Below are 23,885 nucleotides of genomic sequence, written 5' to 3'. Positions count from 1 at the left end.
AGAGTTATAGGGCTATATATTGAGAGAGTTATAGAGAGTTAGGGCTAGGAAGAACCTTGGAGATCATTTAATCAAAATATATTTTAAAAACAGGAAATAAAAGTTAAAATCCAAAATACATTTTTATTTTTAGTTTTGAAAAAAAAAATCATTTTCTAAAGGGAATAAAGCAAATGCCTCTATACCTAACCATCTTTGCCCTTTGAGGATACTACTTCATTTATTTTTCTTAATCAAATGATCTCTTATTAAGCATGTTAAGCAGGATTATAAGTAAAATTACTCTCTGGAAGAGAAGGAATGGAACATCTCTTACTAAGTTTATCAAAACAGATTATTTAAATAGAACATAAAATTCTTAAACAAGAGAAAGATTAGTAAAATTGTTTTGTAGACAAGTCTGGTTGAGTTCAACTAATTTACAAAGCTATTGTATTCAATATTTTCCCTCTTCTTAGGGAAAAAACTAAACATATTACTTCACATATTCACCAAGGATTAAGAACTACTTTATTTAATAACAGATAAATGTATCTGTGAATCAATTAACTTAATATGTGTAATTATTCATTTATTAAAAGTGAGGAAATTAACACCCCCAAATTAAAAAAATTTAAAATGAAAGTTCTTATTCATGTATGTATGCATATATGAGTCTATAGCACTCTCTTCTTGTTTCTCTATACAACTTCACTTAATGATCTCATGAACTCCCATGTAATTACCATCTTCATGCTGATGATTCTGAAATCTATCTATCCTGCCCCGACCTTTCAACTGATCGTCAATTTTTAAGCTCTAAACTGCTTTTCAGGCATCTCCAAATGGATGTCCAGAACTTACTATCTTTTCCCCTAAACCCTTCTGTTACTGTTAGGGACAACATTATCTTCCCAGATATTTAGATTGGCAATCTTAGAGTCATCCTCAATTCTTCACCATCTTTCACCTCCCAAATCTAGGCAATTGCAAAGGTCCGTTGATTTTACCCTTGCAATATCTCTCATATATGATCTCTTCTCTTCTCTAATATTGGGATTACTCTAGGAGAGACCTCATCTCTTCATACCTGACCTATTCCAATAGGATGTTGGTGGGTCTGCCTGCCTTAAGTCTCTCTCTACTTCAATCCATCCTCCATTCAGCCATAAAAGTGATTTTCCTAAAGTGCAGGTAAGATTATGTCAAACCCCACTCCATTCTCACTCAATAAAGTCCAAATGATGTCTTCTCACATCAAGGATAAATACAAAGTGAGCTATTTGTTATTCAAAGTCCTTCAAAATCTAGGCCTCTCTTATCTATTCAGTCTTCTACCTTACTCCTCAACATACACTCTCTGATTCTGCAGCACTGGTCTGCTGGCGATTCTAAGAATAAGACACCCTGCCTCTCAACTACAGGCATTTTCTCTATCTCCCAAGCCTGAAATGGACTCTCTGCTCTGCTCTGCTCTGCCTACTGACTTTCCTGGCTTCAAGTTCCAACCCCAAATCCCAAACCCTTTTAATTCTAGTGCCTTACCTCCATTAATTATTTCCTATTTATTCTGTAGATAGCTTGTTTTGCATGTTATTTGTATACAGGTTGTTTTCTGATTAGATAGTAATTTCCTTAAGGGCAGAAACTACCTTGCTTTTTTTTGTATCCTCAGCTCCTAGTATAGTGTCCGGATAAAGAGTAGGCATTTAGGATGTCCATCAGTTGGAGAATGGCTGAATAAATTGTGGTATATGAATATTATGGAATATTATTGTTCTGTAAGAAATGACCAACAGGATGACTTCAGAAAGGCCTGGAGAGGCTTACACGAACTGATGCTGAGTGAAATGAGCAGGACCAGGAGATCATTATATACTTCAACAACAATACTATATCATGACCAGTTCTGATGGGACCTGGCCATCCTCAGCAATGAGATCAACCAAATCGTTTCCAAAGGAGCAGTAATGAACTGAACCAGCTACGCCCAGAGAAAGAACTCTGGGAGATAACTAAAAACCATTACATTGATTTCCCAATCCCTATATTTATGCCCACCTGTATTTTTAATTTCCTTCACAAGCTAATTGTACAATATTTCAGAGTCTGATTCTTTTTGTACAGCAAAATAACGTTTTGGTCATGTATACTTATTGTGTATCTAATTTATATTTTATATTTAACATCTACTGGTCAATCTAGGGGAGGGGGTGGGGGGTAAGAGGTGAAAAATTGGAACAAGAAGTTTGGCAATTATTAATGCTGTAAAGTTACCCATGCATATAACCTGTAAATAAAAGGCTAGTAAATTTAAAAAAAAAAAAAAAAGAGCAGGCATTTAATAAATGTTTAATGATTGACTGATGTGTATAGGAAGATCTTGAACATATGGCAGTGGGACCATTCCTGGTCTGAAGTAATCATATGTATTTTAAAACTATAAAGATTTGGTTTAAAAGTATGTTTCTAAACAGAACTAAACAGAGTTCATTTTTAATGCACAATCTTGCAAAATTTTGATTTTAGACAATAAGGTCACATGCACTAATCATGAAGAAGAAAACTATAACATGAAAATTTGGTGATCCTTAAGAGATTCCTTAATGTTAGAAGAAACAACTATACAGGTAAATTTCTTATGAAACAACATCATTTACATATAGTTTCTGATAAGTATAATTTGTCATCTATCAAAGCTCAAGTGGTATCTTATGTTAAATCTTTAGAGACAAAAAAATTGAGCAAAAAGGTACATAAAAACTAAAAAATATATATATGAAACATGAAGCTTGACATGTTAAATTAGTTTACAATCCAATGTAAAAAATGGAACTACAAAGAATCAATAAATATTATAAACAATTTCCCCCATTTTCTCTTTATTTCTCATTTTGTTGGGTTTTTTTTGCTCTTACAATTTTTTTTTTTTTTTACATAAGACATAAAGTACTAACTGAACTGCTATGTCTTTTAAGGTTTTATTATCTTAAAGAATGGTAAACATTTTATAAAATGGAAATAATGAAGAAAGAAATATAGGATTTTTCAGTTGCACATTTGATTCACTGATTTCCCTCCCTCCTGTTGATTAAAGTATTTAAAGATAAAAATTTCTCCAAGGACTGCTTTATTATTATTATTTTTTAATATTTAACAGCCTTTTATTTATAGGTTATATATATGGGTAACTTTACAGCATTGACAATTGCCAAACCTCTTATTTCAATTTTTCCCCTCTTTCCCCCCACTCCCTCCCCCAGATGGCAGGATGACCAGTAGATGTTAAATACATTAAAATATAAATTAGATACACAATAAGTATACATGACCAAAACGTTATTTTACTGTACAAAAAGAATCAGACTCTGAAATATTGTACAATTAGCTTGTGAAGGAAATCAAAAATGCAGGTGGGCATAAATATAGGGATTAGGAATTCAATGTAATGGTTTTTAGTCATCTCCCAGAGTTCCTTCGCTGGGCGTAGCTGGTTCAGTTCATTACTGCTCCATTGGAAATGATTTGGTTGATCTCATTGCTCAAGGACTGCTTTAGCTATGTGTAGTAAACTGCTTCATCATAGTCATTTTCTTTAATGAAATGGTTTATTTTTTCCATAATTTGTTCTCTGACATACCAATTCTTTGTAAATAAGTTACTTAGTTTTAATGTGAAAATGTTTTGCTAAATTGTTCACATAAAATCTACATCAAACTACTTACCATCTGAGGAAGGGGGTAAGGATGGGAAGAAGGAAGAGAATCTGGAACTGTGGGTGACCTGGTAATCCTTAATAAAAACAGGAAAATTCAGAAGAGGGTTTTGGGGAAAATAAGAGTTTTGTTTTAGACAAGCCAGTTTAATGTGTTTATATGATATCCAGTGTGAAATTCCCAATACAAAGTTGAAGATCATAGTTGGATAAATATATCTGAGAATGATTTGCACCAAGATAATAATTGAATACATAGAAGCTGAAGAGATTACTAGAACCAAGAGAAGGAGAATACAAGAAGACCCATCACGGAGTCTTAAGGATACCCATGGTTAACAGCTAAAATCTGGATTAAAAATTCATCAAGGAAGATTGAGGAAGAAGGAAAAGAATCAGGAAAGAGTAAGGTCACAAAAAATTAAAGAAACAAGAAGAAGGTGTTTGATCAGGTCAAAGGTTACAGAAAGTTAAACTAGGAAGAGGATTAAAAAAAAGCCATTAAATAGTATTGATAACTTTGGAGAAAGGTATTTCAATTGAATGGGGAAGTCAGAAATCAGGTCATAGAAAGTTTATAAGACAGTGAGAAGAAAGGAAATGGAGCAGCCATCCTTCATTCTCTATATTTCTCCACTTTTTCCTTCTATATCTCCTGCTTTTCAGCTTCCCTTTTATATATAGTCTTTCATTAGTAGAATTAAGCTCCTTGAGAACAAAAACTGCCTTCATTTTACTTGTACTTGTATCCCCACAGTATAAATACTTAACTCAATGGAGACAGTTTTCTTTAAGGAGTTTAACTATAAATGAGAGGAATGACATAGGAAAGACAACTCTAAAAGAGATAGAGCAAATGAAGGATTTTTTAGGATAGAGGAGACAAGGACATGTTTGTACAGTAGAAAAATAGGGTGAAACTGAAGACAAAGGAGAGGAAGAATAATAGATGAGGCAGTCTTCTGGAGAAGACAAGTTGGAATGGAATCAAGGATGCATGCAGAGGGTTTGGCTTGGCAAGACAGAGTTACTTCTTTATGTAAGTGTGTGAAGGAAGAGGAAATAACAGAAAGCACACAGGGGATATGAGATGAGGAGGAAGGGAAAAAGTAGGGCCAATCCACCATTGGTTTCAACTTTACAATGAAATATATGACGAGATTCTCTGCTAAGAGAGTGGAGAAGGGAGAGCTATAAAAGAAGCATGAAACAGGCATTTATTAAGCACCTATCATATGCCAAACATTTTTCAAATATTTGATCTTAACAATTTAGGGGAAGAGAATGATTTGGGGTACTATTATTATCCCCTCTTTACAGTCGAGAAAACTAAGATAATTGGAGGTTAAATAGGGTTGTCCAATGTTACACATCCAAGTAAGCTGAGGTAGAATTTGAACTCAGTTATTCCTTATTCTAGAACTAGAACTCTCAAGGTTTAAAGAGAGATAAAATGATCCAGAAAAGTCACTGTGGTGAGAAAGTGAATCAATTAGGCAGGCACAGAAGGATTGCCCTGCTGCAGTTATGTAACAAATATGTAATAGAACCAGTGAAGCATTTTCCTATTCTCTAGCATGTGAGCAGGAACAATGGCAGTGGAGGGTAGGAGTAATCCAAGGCTAAGGCTTGGTAGGGGAAGATCTTAAGAGGAAAAGGAGGGATGGGACTGACAAAGCAGACTGTGTAAGGTTAAAGTGATTTTAGAGAGTCATAAAACCTACAATTGATTTAAAAATTTATTATTTGGGTTTCTGGAGTTGTTGTTGCTTAATCTAAATGGGCCTCTCAGTTTGTTCCTTCTACATGCCAATTAAGCTTATTTGACATTGTTGCTATTTTTACTCAAAATTATGCTATAGCAATTGAAATAATACATCAGTATGTACTTTATGAAGAATATTACATCTATAGGATTCCAATTGCTAAATTTTAAAGAACTTTGTTAAATATATACCCACCAAAGTGAAATCCCAGTGTGGTCCAGGTGTTAGAAATGTGAAGGAACTGCCTCGTCGAAGGGAGTATCTATTAAAAGAAAATACATAAAATAAATTTATGAGATACTGAGTTACAGTGGCAGCTAAAAATAAAGTTGATTATAATTTTAAGGATACCTTTGAAGTAGTCTGAAGAAACAGTTAAGATATTTAACAACAAAATTAAAACCTCAGCTCCATTTGTTCTCTTTTCCCCTCCCCCATTGGCTAATACATTTTCAGCAGTACAATTAATGTTATTTTTTTTAAAAAAGCACATTAAGTAGAGTTTCTTACTATGATTTTTTCTAAACTGGCAGGAATCATAAGTAGTTATTTAATTTATTCTCCTATTTTTATCATCTAAAATCTGAAAAAATTGAGTGCCTGTATTTATAACTAGTTTATCTTTGAGAAATTCTATAGTATTTTTTAATGTTTCCAAGCTTCTCCTGAAAGAAAGGTTAATCACTTTAATATCAATATTAATTCAAGGATACTATATGATTATAAGTCATGGAATATTACAATCTCTAAAAATTAAAAGATTAAGATTATAGAACATTAGAATTTCTAAAGAATTAAAAGTTGAACATCACCCAAAGAATAATGAAGAAATGCATGGTAGGTATGAATGTATTGTAATATATTACTAATAAGAACTTATAAAGGATGAAGGATAGCATGAAGGCTATTACAACAACAAACAAAAATATATGACAGGAAAAAGTAAATTAGCCACATAGCAAAAGCAGCTAATTTATGGGCAGCCCAGAGAATCAAAGTATTTTAGAGTTGGAAGGGACTCTATTAGCCATTTAGTCTAACTTATCCCAGAAAGAAATTCTGCTATAATATAGTTGAAAAGTGCTCAGCTCCTCAAAATTCTCCAGTGAGGGGAATGCACTACATATTCTAGTTTGGAACAGTTTTAATTGTTGGGATCTTTTGCTCTATGTTAAATTTAAATATGCTTCTTTGTCACTGCCATTTACTGTCGGTAAGTATATGATCCTTAAAACTGATTCTCAAATGATTACATGAACAAAAATATTCAATGTTTATCATGCACTGTGATAAGTACTGGACATAAAAATATAAAAAGTAAAATGGTCTCTGCCCTCATAGAGCATATAATCTAATAGAGGAAAAGAACACCTAAAGGAGTGGTAGCCAGAGAGGAATATTTTTGGTCAGGGATATTATAGGGATGGTGAATGTATTCATAGGACAACTGATTGACATGCTCTTTTCTAGCCAATCAGAAGCCAAGGATCCCAAGACACTGGTAATGGAAAAGAGATTGAATAATAGAACATAGTCATATGGTACTGGACCACAAAAAGACTCTGATAGTAGTATCCCTACCTATTTTTCAAAGTTTATGTAATGTTGAAAAGAATTGTTCCTTAACCATTTAAAAGAATTCACTTGTGGGGACAAAGCCAAGCTGGCCGAGAGTAGACAAGTCTTTATCTGAGCTTCTCCTAGTCTTCCTCAGATCAAGTATCTGAAATATTCGTTTTGATGTGACAGAACCCACAAATATTTGGAATGTAACAAATTTCCAGAAGAAGATACTGTGGAAGAACTTCAGAAAAGGTCTATTTCAATCAGGCAGGGGGAGAGGGTGCTGTGGGGAGTCAGAGGCAGAGAGCCAGGGCTTTTCAGTGTCCCACACTAGTGGGACTAGTCTACTGGAAGGCTCTTAGGCTGCTCTGTCTTGGTTGCAGGCCGGTGGATCAGCAGATTGTCTGTGAGACACCCCAAGCAGTTGCAGCGGGCTGTGAGCATCTGAATCCCAGAAAAAAGGGAGACTTGGCCACGTCTACTCAGCACCAGCCCCAGTGGTCACTGTCCCTCTGCCTTAAGAGCAGACCTCAACCTTAAAAAAAAAAAAAAAAAAATCAAAAAAGCAAAAAGAATTGTAACCATAGGCAGCTTTTAAGGAGAAAGAGAAGAACAGACCTCAAACCCTGAGAATCCTAAAAGCAAATCATTTCCAGATGAAGCCCCAAAGATAGAGTTGGTCCTCATTTCACAAAGATTTCTGGGAAGAATTCAAAAAGGATCTTAAAAGAGAGAAAAAAAATAAGGAAGGAAATGAGAACTTGGAAAAAGAGTTTGGAAAAGGAAACACAAATTATCTGTAAGTTTGGATGTTATTTAAATTATGTCCCTGATTTTTCCTCTTATAGCAAATTTCTATAATCAGTGGAAGATATGAGACACAATACAGGTATACAGATGGTATTTTGTTTGTAGCCCGCCCCTGGAGAATTCTCTGGTTGCTGTTATAAAATCTTTTATCTCTTTTGCTTCCTGCAACTAGAGTTTCTTTGTTTGAAGGCCCAATTTGCCTAAATATTTGGAGCCACATTCCACTTTCCCTTTTGCTAACCCGGAGGGAAGGCAGACAATCTTACCAAACCCAGATCAGGACAAGGTTTTTAGGACCCTGAAGGCTAAACTAATTTTCTTAGAGCCTTTTACATTGTACATTGATAGAAGGCCAGGCTAGTCATAGGGGTCTCTGGAACCCTATCCTAGACCTCTTGCTTACTTCTGAAAGATCTATATATTGACTTCAAATGAGTTTTTCATGTCTTGCAGGATGGGGGTGGGGGTGGGGGTGGGGGAGCTATATGGAAAGAAAGGGGATTTTTGACAGACAAACAATTCCCCATCAAATATGCAGAGAAAACAATTACTGCAAACTGTCCATGGGCCTAGAGAGGTTTCTGTTGTTTCCTAAAGGAAGGGGAATTCACTTCAGATAAAGGGAAACAGGCTTACAGATCAGCTGCTTGTGTTGCTGATTGTTTGCTCCTGACCATGGCAAATTTAGTTCTCCAGTTCCTGACTGGTATTCCCTCATATAGTTCCCAGGCAAGAAAATTCTAAAAGGACTACACATGTGCCCCTTGCAGGAGTTTCAACTGCTTTCAATTTTGTTAACACCTGTACTAATTGGGTAAAAGCCTCACCTTGTAAAACTCTAGGGTTTTTGTTGGGGGATATCATACTCGCTGAAGGGCACAATGTTCCACCCATTGCCCCTACTCCTTTGAGGAAAGAAAAGCAAGAATTTGGGGAAAACATTCTTTGGTATCTATCCTAAGAAAAGCTATTTGGAAGAGAGACATTTATGATAGCCTCATCTTCCCCCCAGCCTTCCTCTGGGTGGAGTTCCTGGTTACTATTACTGTCCCTAGTAACCTCTCTATTAACTTCACTTTTGTTTATTCTTTCTCTTTTGCTCATATTTAGTCCTTGTATTTGTAATATACTTGTGAGAGCTGCTTCTTGCAGACTCCGAGCCTTGAAATTCCAACAACTTGGTCCACCTGAAATCACTTGAGACCTGATTGTGACACTAAGCACTGGACGCCTCTGCTGCCATAGCTTATAACTCACTCATCTCCCCTCTTCAGTGCGGACTGCAATGGGTAGGACCAGCTCTACGCCCCTTGTCAGCCTGAAACAGCTCCAGAATATGAGACCTTTGTCTCTTTGTCCCAAATGAATCTGGGTCTGAACTGCTTGAGGTGGGAAGGATGTGAAATGGCCCCGATTGCAGCAAGTCATCCCCAGGATAATACATCATGATCAAGTAGAATATATATCAGAAATGCAGGGCTGGTTCAATATTAGGAAAACTATTAGCATAATTGACTATATCAATAACCAAACTAACAAAAATCATATGATTATCTCAGCAGATACAGAAAAAACATTTGACAAAATCCAACACCCATTCCTATTAAAAACACTAGTGAGTATAGGAATAAATGGAGTTTTCCTTAAAATTATCAGTAGCATCTATTTAAAACAAGCAGCAAGTATCATATGTAATGGGGACAAACTAGGACCATTCCCAATAAGATCAGGGGTGAAACAAGGTTGCCCACTATCACCATTATTATTCAATATTGATTAGAAATGTTAGCTCTGGCAATAAGAGAAGAAAAAGATATTAAAGGAATTAAAAGTAGGGTAATGAGGAAACCAAATTATCATTCTTTTGCAGATGATATGATGATATACTTAAAGAATCACTGCAGAATCAACTAAAAAAAATTACTAGAAACATCCAACCATTCTGGAGAGCAATTTGGAATTATGCTAAAAAAGTTATCAAATTGTGCATATCCTTTGATACAGCAGTATTACTACTGGGCTTATATCCCAAAGAGATCATAAAGAAGGGAAAGGGACCTGTATGTGCTGAAATGTTTGTGGCAGCCCTTTTTGTAGTGGCTAGAAACTTGAAATTGAATGGATGCCCATCAATTGGAGAATGGTTGGGTAAATTGTGTTATATGAATGTTATGGAATATTATTGTTCTGTAAGAAATGACCAGCAGGATGAATACAGAGAGGCTTGGAGAGACTTACATGAACTGATGCTAAGTGAAATGAACAGAACCGGGAAATCATTATACACTTCAACAACAATACTTGTATGAGGATGTATTCTGATGGAAGTGGATATCTTCGACAAAGAGAAGATCCAATTCAGTTCCAATTTATCAATGATGGACAGAATCAGCTACACCCAGAGAAAGAACACTGGGAAATGGATGTGTACTACTTGAAATTTTGTTTTTCTTCCCAGATTATTTTTACTTTCTGAATCTAATTTTTCTTGTGCAACAAGAGAACTGTACGAATCTGTACACATATATTATATCTAAGATATACTTTAACATGTTTAACATGTATGAGACTGCCTGCTATCTAGGGAAGGGGGTGAAGGGAGGGAAAGGAAAAGTTGTAACAGAAGTGAGTGCAAGGGACAATGTTGAAAAATTACCCATGCATAGATTCTGTCAATAAAAAGCTATGATAAAAAAAAAATTATTAGAAACAATCCACAACTTTAGTAAAGTTGGAGGACACAAAATAAATCCATTGAAATCATCAGTATTTTTATATATTACCAACAAAGTCCAGCAGTAAGAGATACAAATAACTATCATAATATAAAATGTTTGGGAATCTGCCAAAGGAAAATCAGGAATTATATGAACACAACTACAAAATATTTTCTATACAAATAATCAATTGGAAAAATATCAAGTGCTCATGGGTAAGCCAAGCGAATATAATAAAAATGACAACACTAAATAAATTTACTTATTCAGTGCCATACCAAATTTTCAAGAAATTATTTTACAGATCCAGAAAAAATAATAACAAAGTTCATCTGGAAGAACAAAAGGTCAAGAATCTCAAGGCAATTAATGAAAAAAAAATGCAAACGAAAGTGGTCTAGCTGTTATCAGACCTAAAACTACATTATAAAGCAGCAGTCATTTAGTACTGGTAAGAAATAGAGTCGTTGATCAGTGGAGTAGATTAGGTTCCCAGAACACAATAGTCAATGACTACAGCAAGACTACAGAGAACTAGGATTCACATAAATTGATGCTAAGTGAAGTGAGTATTTGTACACAGCAACAAGATTATGTGATGATCAATTTTGATGGATATAGCTCTTTTCCATAATGAACTGATTCAGTAGACTTGTGGAGAGAGCCATCTAAATCTAGAAAGAGGACTGTGGATCACTATATAATATTTTCCACCTTTTTTGTTGTTTGCTTGCATTTTGCTTTCTTTATCTTTTTGATCTGATTTTTCTTGTGCAGCAAGATAATTGTGGAAATATGTATAAAAGAACTGCACATTTAACATTAAAAAAAATTAATGAAAATAACCACTCAAATGCCAAGTACCTGATAATATATTTTATAGGTTAGTGTGTGTTTGCTTTTTAAACTCAGGAAGAAAGGAAGGAAAGAAGAAAGCTGCTTTCTTATATACCATAAAGGAGAAAAACAGTAACAAAATTTAGGACCTTCTCAACTTTGATTTCATTTAAAATACAAAATTAACTTCTAGTGCCACCTAGAGGAAGATAGTCTCAACTATTGCTTATTATATTCTACAAATCATAAATATTATTGCTCAATTTTAAAGTAAATTTAGAAGGAATATTCTTTTATACTTTGCTAGAAATTAAAGAAATTCTTTTAATAGCTATAACTGTACAGCAAAGTATTTTTTCTCGTGACTTTTTTTTTTGACTTGGGGTTGCAATTTAAATAAGTTAAATAGGTTACTTAGAAAATCTCTGTAGAGAAATAATGCACAATTCTTATCCTTAAGGCAAGACATGAAAATAAAATAGTACATTATATATGACAACCGTACAGTATCTTAAGATTTGTAAAAGTGTATTCTCCTAACAACTTTATCAAAAATATGTACTGTTTTCCAAATATTATTAATTTTTTACACATGAAGAACTGAGCTTCAGACTAGTTAAATGACATTGATTCTGTAACAGAGATTTAGAACAGACCCTGAGGGAGTTCTCCTAAAATGGAGGCTAGAGAAATACCAGGGAATTGCTGCTGGGAGAAAACATTCTGAGGTTGCCTGTTCATATGAGCAACAATCTCTTTTCATTGGCTAAGCAGCTCAAACTGCCTGAATCTAAATCTACCTGACAGAGGCAGAGTAGTTCTTTCTGGTAGCATCAAGGAGTAAAGGTTTCATTCATTCACATCATGGACACCTTCCTTTTCTCCTTAGGTCCTATGGTGCCAAAAAGGAGTATTAATCTGTTTCATTTGTTCTTTTCCGTTTTAGATGCAAAAGATGGAATTCCTGAACTTGAAAACTTAAACTATGATAACCTTAGAGCATAAGATTCCAAATTAGATGTTGAAGCCAGGCCAGCAGAGAAGCCAGGGTGCTGGGATACAAAGCCCAAGACGCAGGAGTTTGGACTTGTAATCTGATTGGGTTAATGTTACATAAAAATGGAATAAATTTAACACCATCTCTACTCTCCATAGTAGGAAGGGATTAAGATGACAAGGTGTGGAGGGGAAAGGAAGGAATGTTTCTATATTTATTCTTGCTATACCTCTGAAGTAAATATTTCTTTGTAAAAGCTAATCTGTTAGTTGGATAAATGAAACTCAAGTAAATGGACTCTTAAAATTGAGGAACATAATAAGTAGGGACTTGAGATGATGACAGGAGACTAGATACTGCAGAACCAGGAGAAAGAGATTTAATATAACAGACCTGACTTAGGCAGTGAGGGCATTGTCCTCTGGGAAAATAAGCAGATTAGGTTCACAAGTTAACTCAGTTCAGTAAAGCACAAGTTGGCAAACTACTTACCTCTTTTGTATGACCTCTATGCTAAGAATAATTTACCAGACTGTAATATAGTTAACATCTGACCCAGAACCTTAGATTCCATGGATATCATGGGGTCACAGGGCCTAAGAGGAGAGGAAACATTCTCCCATCAACTTAGTACAAGGTATCCATGATATGAGAGAAAAAGACCTTCATCCATATACCTACTTTAGATATATTTAAAAATGTTTCCAGTTCTGATGATGCAGTCAAAGGCCACTGAAATGCAATATATCTTCTACCAGAAGAATGTCCATCTTCCACATGGGAACACCCATTTGAAGTGAGTTAGGCATGTATCAAAGTCATGCCACAATTTATATATTCATTAAACAAGAAGTGATCTATATTTTTCTTCTATATATTCTAGGCACCAAGGACATAAAAAATATTCCTAAGAGAATATAAAACATAAGAATATAGGGAGTATACACAAAAATAAGAGTCTCTATACTCAAAAAAGCTTACATTTGATCAAGGGGAAACAACATATAGCTAAGTAAATATAAAATATGTGTGAAATAAATGCAAAATGTTTGTGAGGAGTAGAAAAAGGAACCTAATAAAAGGAGAAAATAAAGAAAAGTTTTTTTGAGAAAAATAGCTTTAACTGATCCTTAAAGAAGGTTAGGAATTCCAAGAAATGGAAGGGAGGGAATCAAGAGTGTTCTAGAAATGGGGAATAGCCTGTAAAAAATATAAAAAAGACAGAAAATGGAATTGTCAAGGTCAAGAATGAGCAAACAGGCTTGCACTTGTGGAACCAGAGTGAAAGAGAAAGAATAATATGTTACTAGCCTGGAAAGACAGGTTACAACCAGAATATGAAGGTTTTAAATGGCAAACAGAAGAGTTTGTAATCTCTAAAGCTTCTATTAAAACAAAACAAAACCCACTTATTCATGTCTTTTGTTTTTACACTGCAATCCTTCTTTCATTCAAATATGATTTTAGGGCAAATAGAATCTTGCTATACGGTGTTAAGTGTGGGTCCATGCCTAATTTCTGCCATACTAATTTCCAGTTATCCCAACAGTTTTTGTCAAATAATGAGTTCTTATCCCAAAAGTGAGGATCTTTGGGTTTGTCAAACACTAAATTGCTATAGTTGACTATTCTGTCTTGTGAACCTAATCTGTTCCACTGATCAACTAATCTATTTCTTAGCCAATACCAAATGGTTTTGGTGACTGCTGCTTTATAATATAGTTTTAGATCAGGTACAGGTAGGCCACCTTCATTTGATTTTTTTTTTTCATTAATTCTTTTGAGATTCTTGACCTTTTATTATTCCATATGAATTTTGTTGTTATTTTTTCTAGATCATTAAAATATTTTCTTGGAAGTCTGATTGGTATAACACTAAATAAATAGATTAGTTTAGGGAGTATTGTCATCTTTATTATATTAAATCGAACCTATCCAGGAGCACTTGATATTTTTCCAATTGTTTAAGTCTGACTTTATTTGTGTGGAAAGTTTTTTGTAATTTAGCTCATATAATTCCTGACTTTCCTTTGGTAGATAGATTCCCAAATATTTTATGCTGTCGACAGTTGTTCTGAATGGAATTTCTCTTTGTATCTCTTGCTGTTGGATTTTGTTGGTGATGTATAAAAATGCTGAGGATTTATGGGGATTTATTTTATAACCTGCAACTTTGCTAAAGTTATGGATTATTTCTAATAGCTTTTTAGTAGAATCTCTAGGGTTCTCTAAGTATACCATCATATCATCTGCAAAGAGTGATAGTTTGGTTTCCTCACTGCCTATTCTGATTCCTTTAATCTCTTTCTCGACTCTTATTGCAGAGGCTAGTGTTTCTAATACAATATTGAATAATAATGGTGACAGTGGGCAACCTTGCTTCACTCCAGATTTTACTGGGAAAGATTCCAGTTTTTCCCCATTGCATATGATGCTTACTGATGGTTTTAAATATATGCTCCTGACTATTTTAAGAAAAAGTCCATTTATTCCTATACTCTCAAGTGTTTTTATTAGGAATGGATGTTGGATTTTATCAAATGCTTTTTCTGCATCTGTTGAGATGATCATATGGTTTTTGTTAGTTTGCTTATTGATAATATTTTTATTTAAGATTTTAGCATCGATATTCATTAGAGAAATTGGTCTATAATTTTCTTTCTCTGTTTTCAGCCTACTTGGTTTAGGTATCAGTACCATGTCTGTGTCGTAAAAGGAGTTTGGTAGAACTCCTTCAGTCCCTATTTTTTCAAATAGTTTATATAGCATTGGGGTTAATTGTTCTTTAAATGTTTGGTAGAATTCACATGTAAATCCATCTGGTCCTGGGGATTTTTTCTTAGGGAGCTGGTTAATAGCTTGTTCTATTTCTTTTTCTAAGATGGGACTGTTTAGGATATTTATTTCTTCCTCTGTTAATCTGGGCAAGCTATATTTTTGAAGGTATTCTTCCATTTCATTTAATTTATTGCCATAAAGTTGGGCAAAATAATTCCTAATTATTGCTCTAATTTCCTCTTCATTAGTGAGTGGCGAGTTCTCCCTTTTCATTTTTAAGACTAACAATTTGATTTTCCTCTTTCCTTTTTTTAATCAGATTTACTAAGGGTTTGTCTATTTTGTTGGTTTTTTCATAGAACCAACTCTTAGTTTTATTAATTAATTCAATAGTTTTTTACTTTCAATTTTATTGATCTCTCCTTTTATTTTTAGAATTTCAAGTTTAGTGTTTGACTGGGGGTTTTTAATTTGTTCCTTTTCTAGCATTTTTAGTTGCAAGCCCAATTTATTGACCTTCTCTTTCTCTATTTTATGCAAGTAAGCCTCTAGAGATATGAAATTTCCCCTTATTACCGCTTTGGCTGCATCCCACACATTTTGGTATGATGTCTCATTATTGTCATTTTCTTGGGTGAAGTTATTAATTATGTCTATGATTTGCTGTTTCACCCAATCATTCTTTAGTATGAGATTATTTAGTTTCCAATTATTTTTGGTCTACTTTCCCCTGGCTTTTTGTTGAGTGTAATTTTTATTGCATCGTGGTCTGAAAAGGATGCATTTACTATTTCTGCCTTACTGCATTTGAGTTTGAGGTTTTTATGTCCTAATATATGGTCTATTTTTGTATAGGTTCCATGAACTGCTGAAAAGAAAGTGTACTCCTTTCTGTCTCCATTTCGTTTTCTCCAGAGGTCTATCATATCTAACTTTTCTAGTATTCTATTTACCTCTTTGACTTCTTTCTTATTTATTTTGTGATTTGATTTATCTAATTCTGAGAGTGCAAGGTTGAGATCTCCCACTATTATAGTTTTGCTATCTATTTCTTCTTGCAGCTCTCTTAATTTCTCTTTTAAGAATTTAGATGCTACACCACTTGGTGCATATATGTTTAATATTGATATTGCTTCATTATTTATGCTACCCTTTAGCAAGATATAGTGCCCTTCCTTATCTCTTTTAATTAGATCAATTTTTGTTTTTGCTTGATCTGAGATCAGGATGGCTACCCCTGCTTTTTTGACTTCACCTGAAGCATAGTAGATTTTGCTCCATCCTTTTACCTTTATTCTGCATGTATCTCCCTGCTTCAGGTGTGTTTCCTGTAAACAACATATTGTAGGATTCTGGCTTTTAATCCATTCTGCTAATCGCTTCCTCTTTATGGGGAGTTTACCCCGTTCACATTTATGGTTAAAATTACCAATTCTGTATTACTTGCCATCTTGTTAACCCCTATTTATGCTTTTCTCCCTTCTTTTCCCCTTACCCCCCTTCCCAGTATTAAACTTGTGAGCACCACTTGCTTCTCACAGCCCTCCCTTTTTAGTATCCCTCCTCCCCACCTTAGAGTTCCTCCCCCTATCTTACTCCTTTCCCTCTCAGTTTCTGTATTCCCTTCTGCTTAGCTTATTCCTTCCCTTTTCACTTTTCCCTTCTCACTTTTCAATGAGATGGGAGAAGTTTCACCATATATTGAATATGTCTAAAATTTTTTCTCTTAAAGTCAATTCTTATGGCAGTAAAATACCCACTATATTCATCCCCCTCCATTCTTTCTCTCAGATATAATAGGTTTCCTTTGCCTCTTTGTGAGATATAGTACCCCCACTTTACCCTTTTTCTGATACAATGTCCTTTCCACCTCTAATTTCTAGAACAAGGTATACATGTATTTTTTATACATCTTTACAGCAGAAATATAGTTCCCAAGATTTCTTTTTACCTTTTTAGGTTTTTCTTGAGTTCTATATTTGCAGATCAAACTTCTTGTTAAGTTCTGGTTTTTTCACCAAAAATAGGTGAAATTCACTTATTTCGTTGAATGACCATCTTCTTCCCTGGAAAAAGATGCTCATTCTGGCTGGGTAAGTTATTTTTGGTTGCATACTGAGTTCCTTAGCCTTTCGGAATATCATATTCCAGGCCCTTTGATCTTTTAATGTGGATGCTGCTAGATCTTGGGTGATCCTTATTGTGGCTCCTTTATGTTTGAATTAGGTTTTTCTAGCCGCTTGGAGTATTTTTTCCTTTGTTTGAGGGTTCTGGCATTTGGCCACTATATTTCTTGTGTTTTGATTTTAGGATCCCTTTCAGTGGGTGATCGATGAATCCTTTCAATGTCTATTTTACCCTCTGTTTCTATGACTTCTGGGCAGTTCTCTTTGATAATTTCCTGGAAAATAGTGTCCGGGCTCTTTTTTTCATCATATTTTTCTGGGAGTCCAATGATTCTCAGATTGCCTCTCCTAGACCTGTTTTCCAGGTCTGTTGTTTTCCCCAGAAGGAATTTCACATTTTTCTCCATTGTTTGGTTTTTTTGGTCTTGCTTGACTGATTCTTCTTGTCTCCTCGAGTCATTCAATTCCATTTGTTCTATTCTTATTTTCAATGAAGTGTTTTCTTCACTCACTTTTTTATATCTTTTTCTAATTGTCCAATTTGTTCTATGGAATGTTTTTCCATTTCGCCCATTTTAATTTCTTTAGAGAGCTATTTTCTGTTTCCAGTTCACTAATCCTATTTTTCAAGGATTTTATTTCTTTATCCATTCTGTGTTTAAGTGAGTGGGATAACTTCTCTAGACTCTCTTGCCAAGCCTCCCTCTCCTTTTCCCATTTTTCTTCTAGCTCTCTTGTGAGAGCCTTTTTAATTTCTTCTATGAGATTCATCTGTGCTGAGGAACAGATGATCTCCTCCTGTGGGGATTCACCTGGAGACAGTCTGTTTTTAGTCTCCTCAGGGTTTAGAGTCTGTTCTCTGTCTGTATAAAAGCTGTCAATCGTTAAAGTCCTTTTTAACTTTTTGCTCATTTTGTCAGAGAAGAATCAGAGACAAACTAGCAAAGAAAAAAAAGGAAAAAAACCCCAAATGGAATCTGCTTTTTTGGGGGAGGGGCTGGGTGGCTTCCCGAGCTTCCTCTACAGACTGCGGGGGCAGCAGCGAGGCACTAGCAGGACTCTGCTGCGCCTGCGCTCTGAGACTCTGAGAGCGTGCTGAGACGCTGTGGGGGAGGGGTGGCCGGTCCCAAGGAACTCCAGCTGTTAGGGGTTGTATTCTTCACCCCTGGTGTTTTAGCTTCTCTGCTGGGCTACTGACTTGCTGCCAGGGCAAAGTATCCAATCCTGTAGTGAAGCTTTCCCCGCAGAGCCGGCTGAGATCACACCCCAACCCCCTCCGGTCTGCTCGGCTGTGAGCTGCCTGCCGAGCTCCTGCTGCAGCTGCCCTCAGCCTGTGCCCGATCTGAAACCGTCCCGCCCTCGAGCAAAAACAGACCTTTCCTGGCTAATCTCAAGGATGTCTTCTCTTGGTAGCTGTTTGTGGGTTTTTTTTTCAGTCAGGCATTAATTCAGAGGCTTGTAATGAGATGGGTCCTGAGAGAAAATGCGGAGCTTACACAGCTGTGTGCCTCCTCACCACCATCTTGGCCGGAAGTCCAAATAGAATCAATTAAGTAAAAATATCAGATACAGAAATCTTGAGAATAATGTATACAATAGTATGGCGCAATTTCCATACTTCTGATAGAGGGAGAAAAGAAATAAGCAATTATATGTCACCTCGCAGATCGTACTAAGTACTTTATATTTGATCCTTGCAATTTGTCTCTGCAAAATAGATGCGGTTATTATTCCTACTTACAGCTGAGGAAACCTGAGCCTGAGAGAAGTAAAATGATTTTGAATTTTTCTATTAAGTTCAGGTCTTTTTGCAAAGAAATCCTGAAAGTCTGACAAATTCATTAAACATATTCTATTACCATAAAATTAAATATTCATTAGTGAAATTGGTTTGTAATTTTCTCTATTTTAGTTCTTCTCAGTTTATCTGATGAAACTCTATTTGTGTTACAGAAGAAATATGAGAGAACTCACCTATTCTTTCAAATAGTTTATATAATATGGGAATTGTTCTTTAAATATTTGATTGAATTTGCTTGTAAATCCATCTTATCCTAAGAGTTTTTTTTCTTAGGGAGCTCATTTTTGTTTTCTCCAATTTCTTTTCTAAGATAGTTACTTAAGTATTCTATTTCTTCTTCTGTTAACTTGTACAGTGTATATTTTTGTAAATATTCATCCATTTTATTTAGGATACTAGTTTGACCACGTAATTGGGCAAAATAACTTCTAATAATTATTTTAATTTCATCTTGTGCATTCACCCTTCTTAATTTTTGATACTGGTATATGATTTTCTTTCTGTTTATTATCCCCTCCCATAAAATCAGATCCTATTTTTATTTATTAGTTCAATGGTTTGGTTTTTTTTTTTTTTTTTTCAATTTTTATTAAGTTGTATTTAGTTGTTTTCAGTCAAATTTAACTCTTTGTGACCCCATTGGGAGTTTTCTTAGCAAAGATACTGGAATCGTTTGCCATGTCCTTCTCTAGTTCATTTTACAGATGAGGAGAATGAGGCAAACAAGGATAAGTGACTTGCCAGGGAACACACAGCTCCTGAGTGTCAAGTATCTGAGGCTGGATTTGAACTCAGGTCTTCCTGACTACAGGTCTAGTGTTCTATTCATTGTAATACTTAGCTCCCCCAAATAGTTTTTAATAATTTATTTCTTCTTCATTTGATGTGAATTCTCCTTTTTCACTTCTGATACTGGTAATTTGGTTTTCCCCATCTTTAAAGAGTCAAATCAGTTGATTTTATGGAATAAAAAAGGAATAACATCTTTATGTATTTCATTGCATTTATTCAAAAGAATTTTACTTTTAATTTTGTTGGTCTCTTTATGTGGTTATGCAAAATTTCCTCCTTTGGTGTTTGTTTAAAAAAAAAATTAGTTTTATAGGATTTTTAAAAAAGTTGCAGTGGTAATTAATTGATTTGTTCTTTCTTTTGTTAAAAGTGTTTAAAGATGTGAATTTTCTCCAAAGCATGACTTTGGCTACCTTCAACAAATTATGGTACACTAATTGTGTTAATGCTGACATTATCTTTAATGAAACTTATTTCTATGAATTTGTTCTTTGGCTTTCTTAATGATTTAAGATATTTTTAAGAATTAATTTAGTAGCTCCTTACTGAACAAAAATTTTATGGCATAGAACGTTTAATGAATTTGTCAGACATTCAGGATTTCATTGCAAAAACACCTGCACTTAATAAAGAATTTGACAAACAAAATCTAAGAGAAATATATGGTAAACATCAAAGACTAATTATAAGGGATTCAATAAAGACAAACTTTTTTCTTTTAGTACGTGGAAATGTAAATCATTATGTCTAAGATTGTGATTAGTAATTGGGTAGTTTGAGAGAAAGGAATAGAGTTAGGAATGTGATTCTAAAAAGCAAAACCACATAGGAAAAGGTAAAAATCTTATTAAAATGAGATGTGAAAGGAAGAACTGACAAAGGAATTAAGATAGGGGAGGAAGAAAGGCAGTTTTGGAATCTCACTCTCTTCAGGAATGGTTTAAAAATGGGAACAATACATATATATGTAGAATAGTTAAAAAAAAAAGGAAAAAGACATCTTCTAAATTCAGAAAAAAGTAAGTCTGAATGAAGTGGGTTGTGGTCCCTTTAAGAAACTAGTCCTTTCAGATTGATTTATTCTGATTTATTCCTTTCTGATTCCCAACCCCTCCTTGCTGATGCATTATTAATTCAAGAAGCTAGGACCTTTGATTCACAAATCCTGGTCAAAAGCATCCCTTTGAATTCCAATAGGAGATCTGGGCTTGTCCCAGCCCCTACCTGATCTGAGCCAACTTGGGCTCTTACAACCTTCATGGGATCTAAGCCAACTTGGGACTCCACCCATGGGTCCCTTTTAAGCTAAATCTCTCATTATAAAAGAGCCAAGCTGGAGCCCTCTCTTTGTAGAGGTTCCAAACATGCCAAACTTACACCTGGCATGCCAAGGGTGTCTGCCCACTGGAATAATATTTCCAGTGCCCTCTTCTCTTTACCTAACACCTTTTACTAACTAGACTTTAACCTTATTTCCTATGCCCATAATAAACCTCCTTTATCAATCTAGTTTTTCGGGTCTGTAAATTCCTTTACAGGGGACTCTTGTGCCGCCACTAGACCTCATTTAACTCTCTACCCTTGCCCCGAATCCAAAGGCGTTGCAGGGGAGCTCAATTTGACTCCCTGTTCCCCAAACCTGCCACCAGACCTCATTTTCACTTGGGTAACCCAAATCTATATCTCATCATGAGGGGATGGGGAGAGGATAAGGGAAGTATTTTTAGAGGGAACTCTCTCGCATCAGATCTGGGTAAAAGAAAGATCAAGATATATATTTAGAAGGGAATAAAAGTCTTCTAAGTTTATAAAGAAATAAGAGTTTGAGGGAATAAGATAAGGTGTAGGGTACAGAAAGGTAGGGAGAATAATGGGAATGGGATAAAAAGGGAGTAACATGGAAGACAAAAAAATCTTTATTTAGACAGAAACAAGAGGGCAAGGGGAAAGTGTGGAGGAAGATAAAGGAGGGATCCTTGAAGGGGTGGGTAGATCAAATATAGGAACATAAGGTAGAAGATAGAAGCAAAGAAGAAGAGTCAGGAGGAATAGGAAATAAGAAACACAGACAGACATACAATAAAGTTCAGGAGTAGCATTTGTTATATAAAAAGAGCAGGGATAATAATCATGATCTCAGACAAAGTTAAAGTTAACAGATTTAATCAAAAGAGAAAAAGAAGGAAACTATACTATATGTTAGCCATATTCACCATATTGTTTTAGGTATTTAAAATAATTAGCTAATATACTATTTGAATATTGCTTTAGTATAGGAAATGATAAGCTGGTGAAGTTAGAAAGATGGAGACTTATGAAAGAAGATAGTATCCACCTTCAGAAAAACAGAAGATAAACAAGCATAGTACAGTCTTACATAATTGCATATGAATGTATATGTGTAAGATAGTAGATATTTATATATATGCACGTATGTTTATTTGTGTGTGTGTGTGTATATATATATATATATATATATATATATATATATACACATGCATCTGTCTAAATCAATATATTTGTACTTAATTGTAGCCTTTGTGAGGGAATGGGAAAAAAAAAAATAAAGGAAAAAGTGCACAGTAGAGAACAAAAGAAAACCTACAAGGAAGCAAAGAAAAGATAGACAACTGTGAATATAGTCTGTATTATTCATTAAACAGGCTTTCTGGAAATGGAAATTTAATTCTTTGCTTACTATTGAAAATTATTTAGCATTGGAATTAAATACTCTTTAAATGTTGGTAGAAAAAAGGTATCCTTTGTATTCTCATTTTCTTTCCAGATATTTATCATATCTTGTTCTGGTCATCTTCTTGATTTCTTTCTTTACACCCTCAGAAAATCATCACATCAACTTTGATCAGGACTCACTGTGGGCCCTCCCTCCCTGGACTGAGAGAGGATGGAAGGTAAAGAAGAGAGAACTCCTTTCAGAATTTTATCCAAATCATGCATACACAAATTAATCTTGAGGTTATGTAATAATAGTAAGGAACAAGCAGACTTTCTCAAGTGTTTCATTTCCTTAATAGTATGTCATTACCATCAGTGGAATAGATTAGATACACATAACACAATAATCAAGGCCTATAATAATCTAATATTTGATAAATTCCCCAAACTCCAGCTTCTGGAATAAGAATCACTTTTTGACAAAAATTGCAGAGAAATCTGGAAAATAATATGTCAGAAATTTGGTAGAGACCTACATCTCACATCCCATACCAAAATAAGGTCAAAATGGATACATGATTTGGGCATAAAGGATGATGGGAGGACAAGGGATAATTTAGCCATTAGATCCTTGGAAAAGGAAGGAATTTATGATCAAAGAAGAATTAGAGAACATTATAAAAAGCAAAATGGACAACTGATTACAAAAAGTTTTTGCACAAACAAAACTGAGTGGGACAAGTGAAGACAAGTAAAGTAGATTAGGCCCTAGGCCTAAAGTTCAAGTTCCTAGAAGGCATGTGATCACTAATGGAATCTGCTCCACATCATTATACACTGGTCAATAATCCTTCCCGTGTAACTGAAGAATTCAGTCCAACCAATGAAATTAAAAATCCATAGGGTAAGGGGGGACCTGCAGCTTTTCAGCTGCACAGTCCAGCTTCTATCTCTGCACTGGGCCATGTACTGCTGAGGGTATATACTGGCCCGCTTCTTGCAAGAACCAGATAAAGGCGTTCTGTTTGTATCTGGAGACGCCTCTGAGCAATCAATTTGGGGAAAGGGGTTCTAGCACCCTGTCCCACACAAAACCAACAGAAACAAGATTAAAAGAGAAGTACAAAGCTGGAAAAAAAATCTTTACAGCCAGTGTTTCTGATAAAGGTCTCACTTCTAAAATATATAAAGAACTGGGTCAAATTCATAAGAAAACAAGTCATTCTCAATTGATAAATGGTCAAAGGATATGAGCAGAGTTTTCATATGACAAAAATGAAAGCTGCTATATGAAAAAATGCTCTAAATCACTATTGATTAGAGAAATG

General features: G+C 34.8%; 1 protein-coding gene across 1 annotated transcript in view; it reads right to left on the bottom strand.

The window, feature by feature from the left end:
- Positions 1 to 23,885, bottom strand: part of NET1 (neuroepithelial cell transforming 1) — a 70,993-nt gene that overhangs the window by 43,190 nt on the left and 3,918 nt on the right. Inside the window, exon 2 of the mRNA XM_031939797.1 lies at positions 5,656 to 5,722. Within this exon, the coding sequence (XP_031795657.1) occupies positions 5,656 to 5,722 (67 nt within the window). The remainder of the gene's footprint in view (positions 1 to 5,655; positions 5,723 to 23,885) is intronic.

The sequence above is a fragment of the Sarcophilus harrisii genome, chromosome 5 (genome assembly GCF_902635505.1).
Source record: "Sarcophilus harrisii chromosome 5, mSarHar1.11, whole genome shotgun sequence".
In the NCBI taxonomy this organism is placed as follows: domain Eukaryota; kingdom Metazoa; phylum Chordata; class Mammalia; order Dasyuromorphia; family Dasyuridae; genus Sarcophilus; species Sarcophilus harrisii.
The sequence above is the reverse complement of the archived record's forward strand: the minus strand, read 5'-3'. Positions and strand labels throughout refer to the sequence as shown.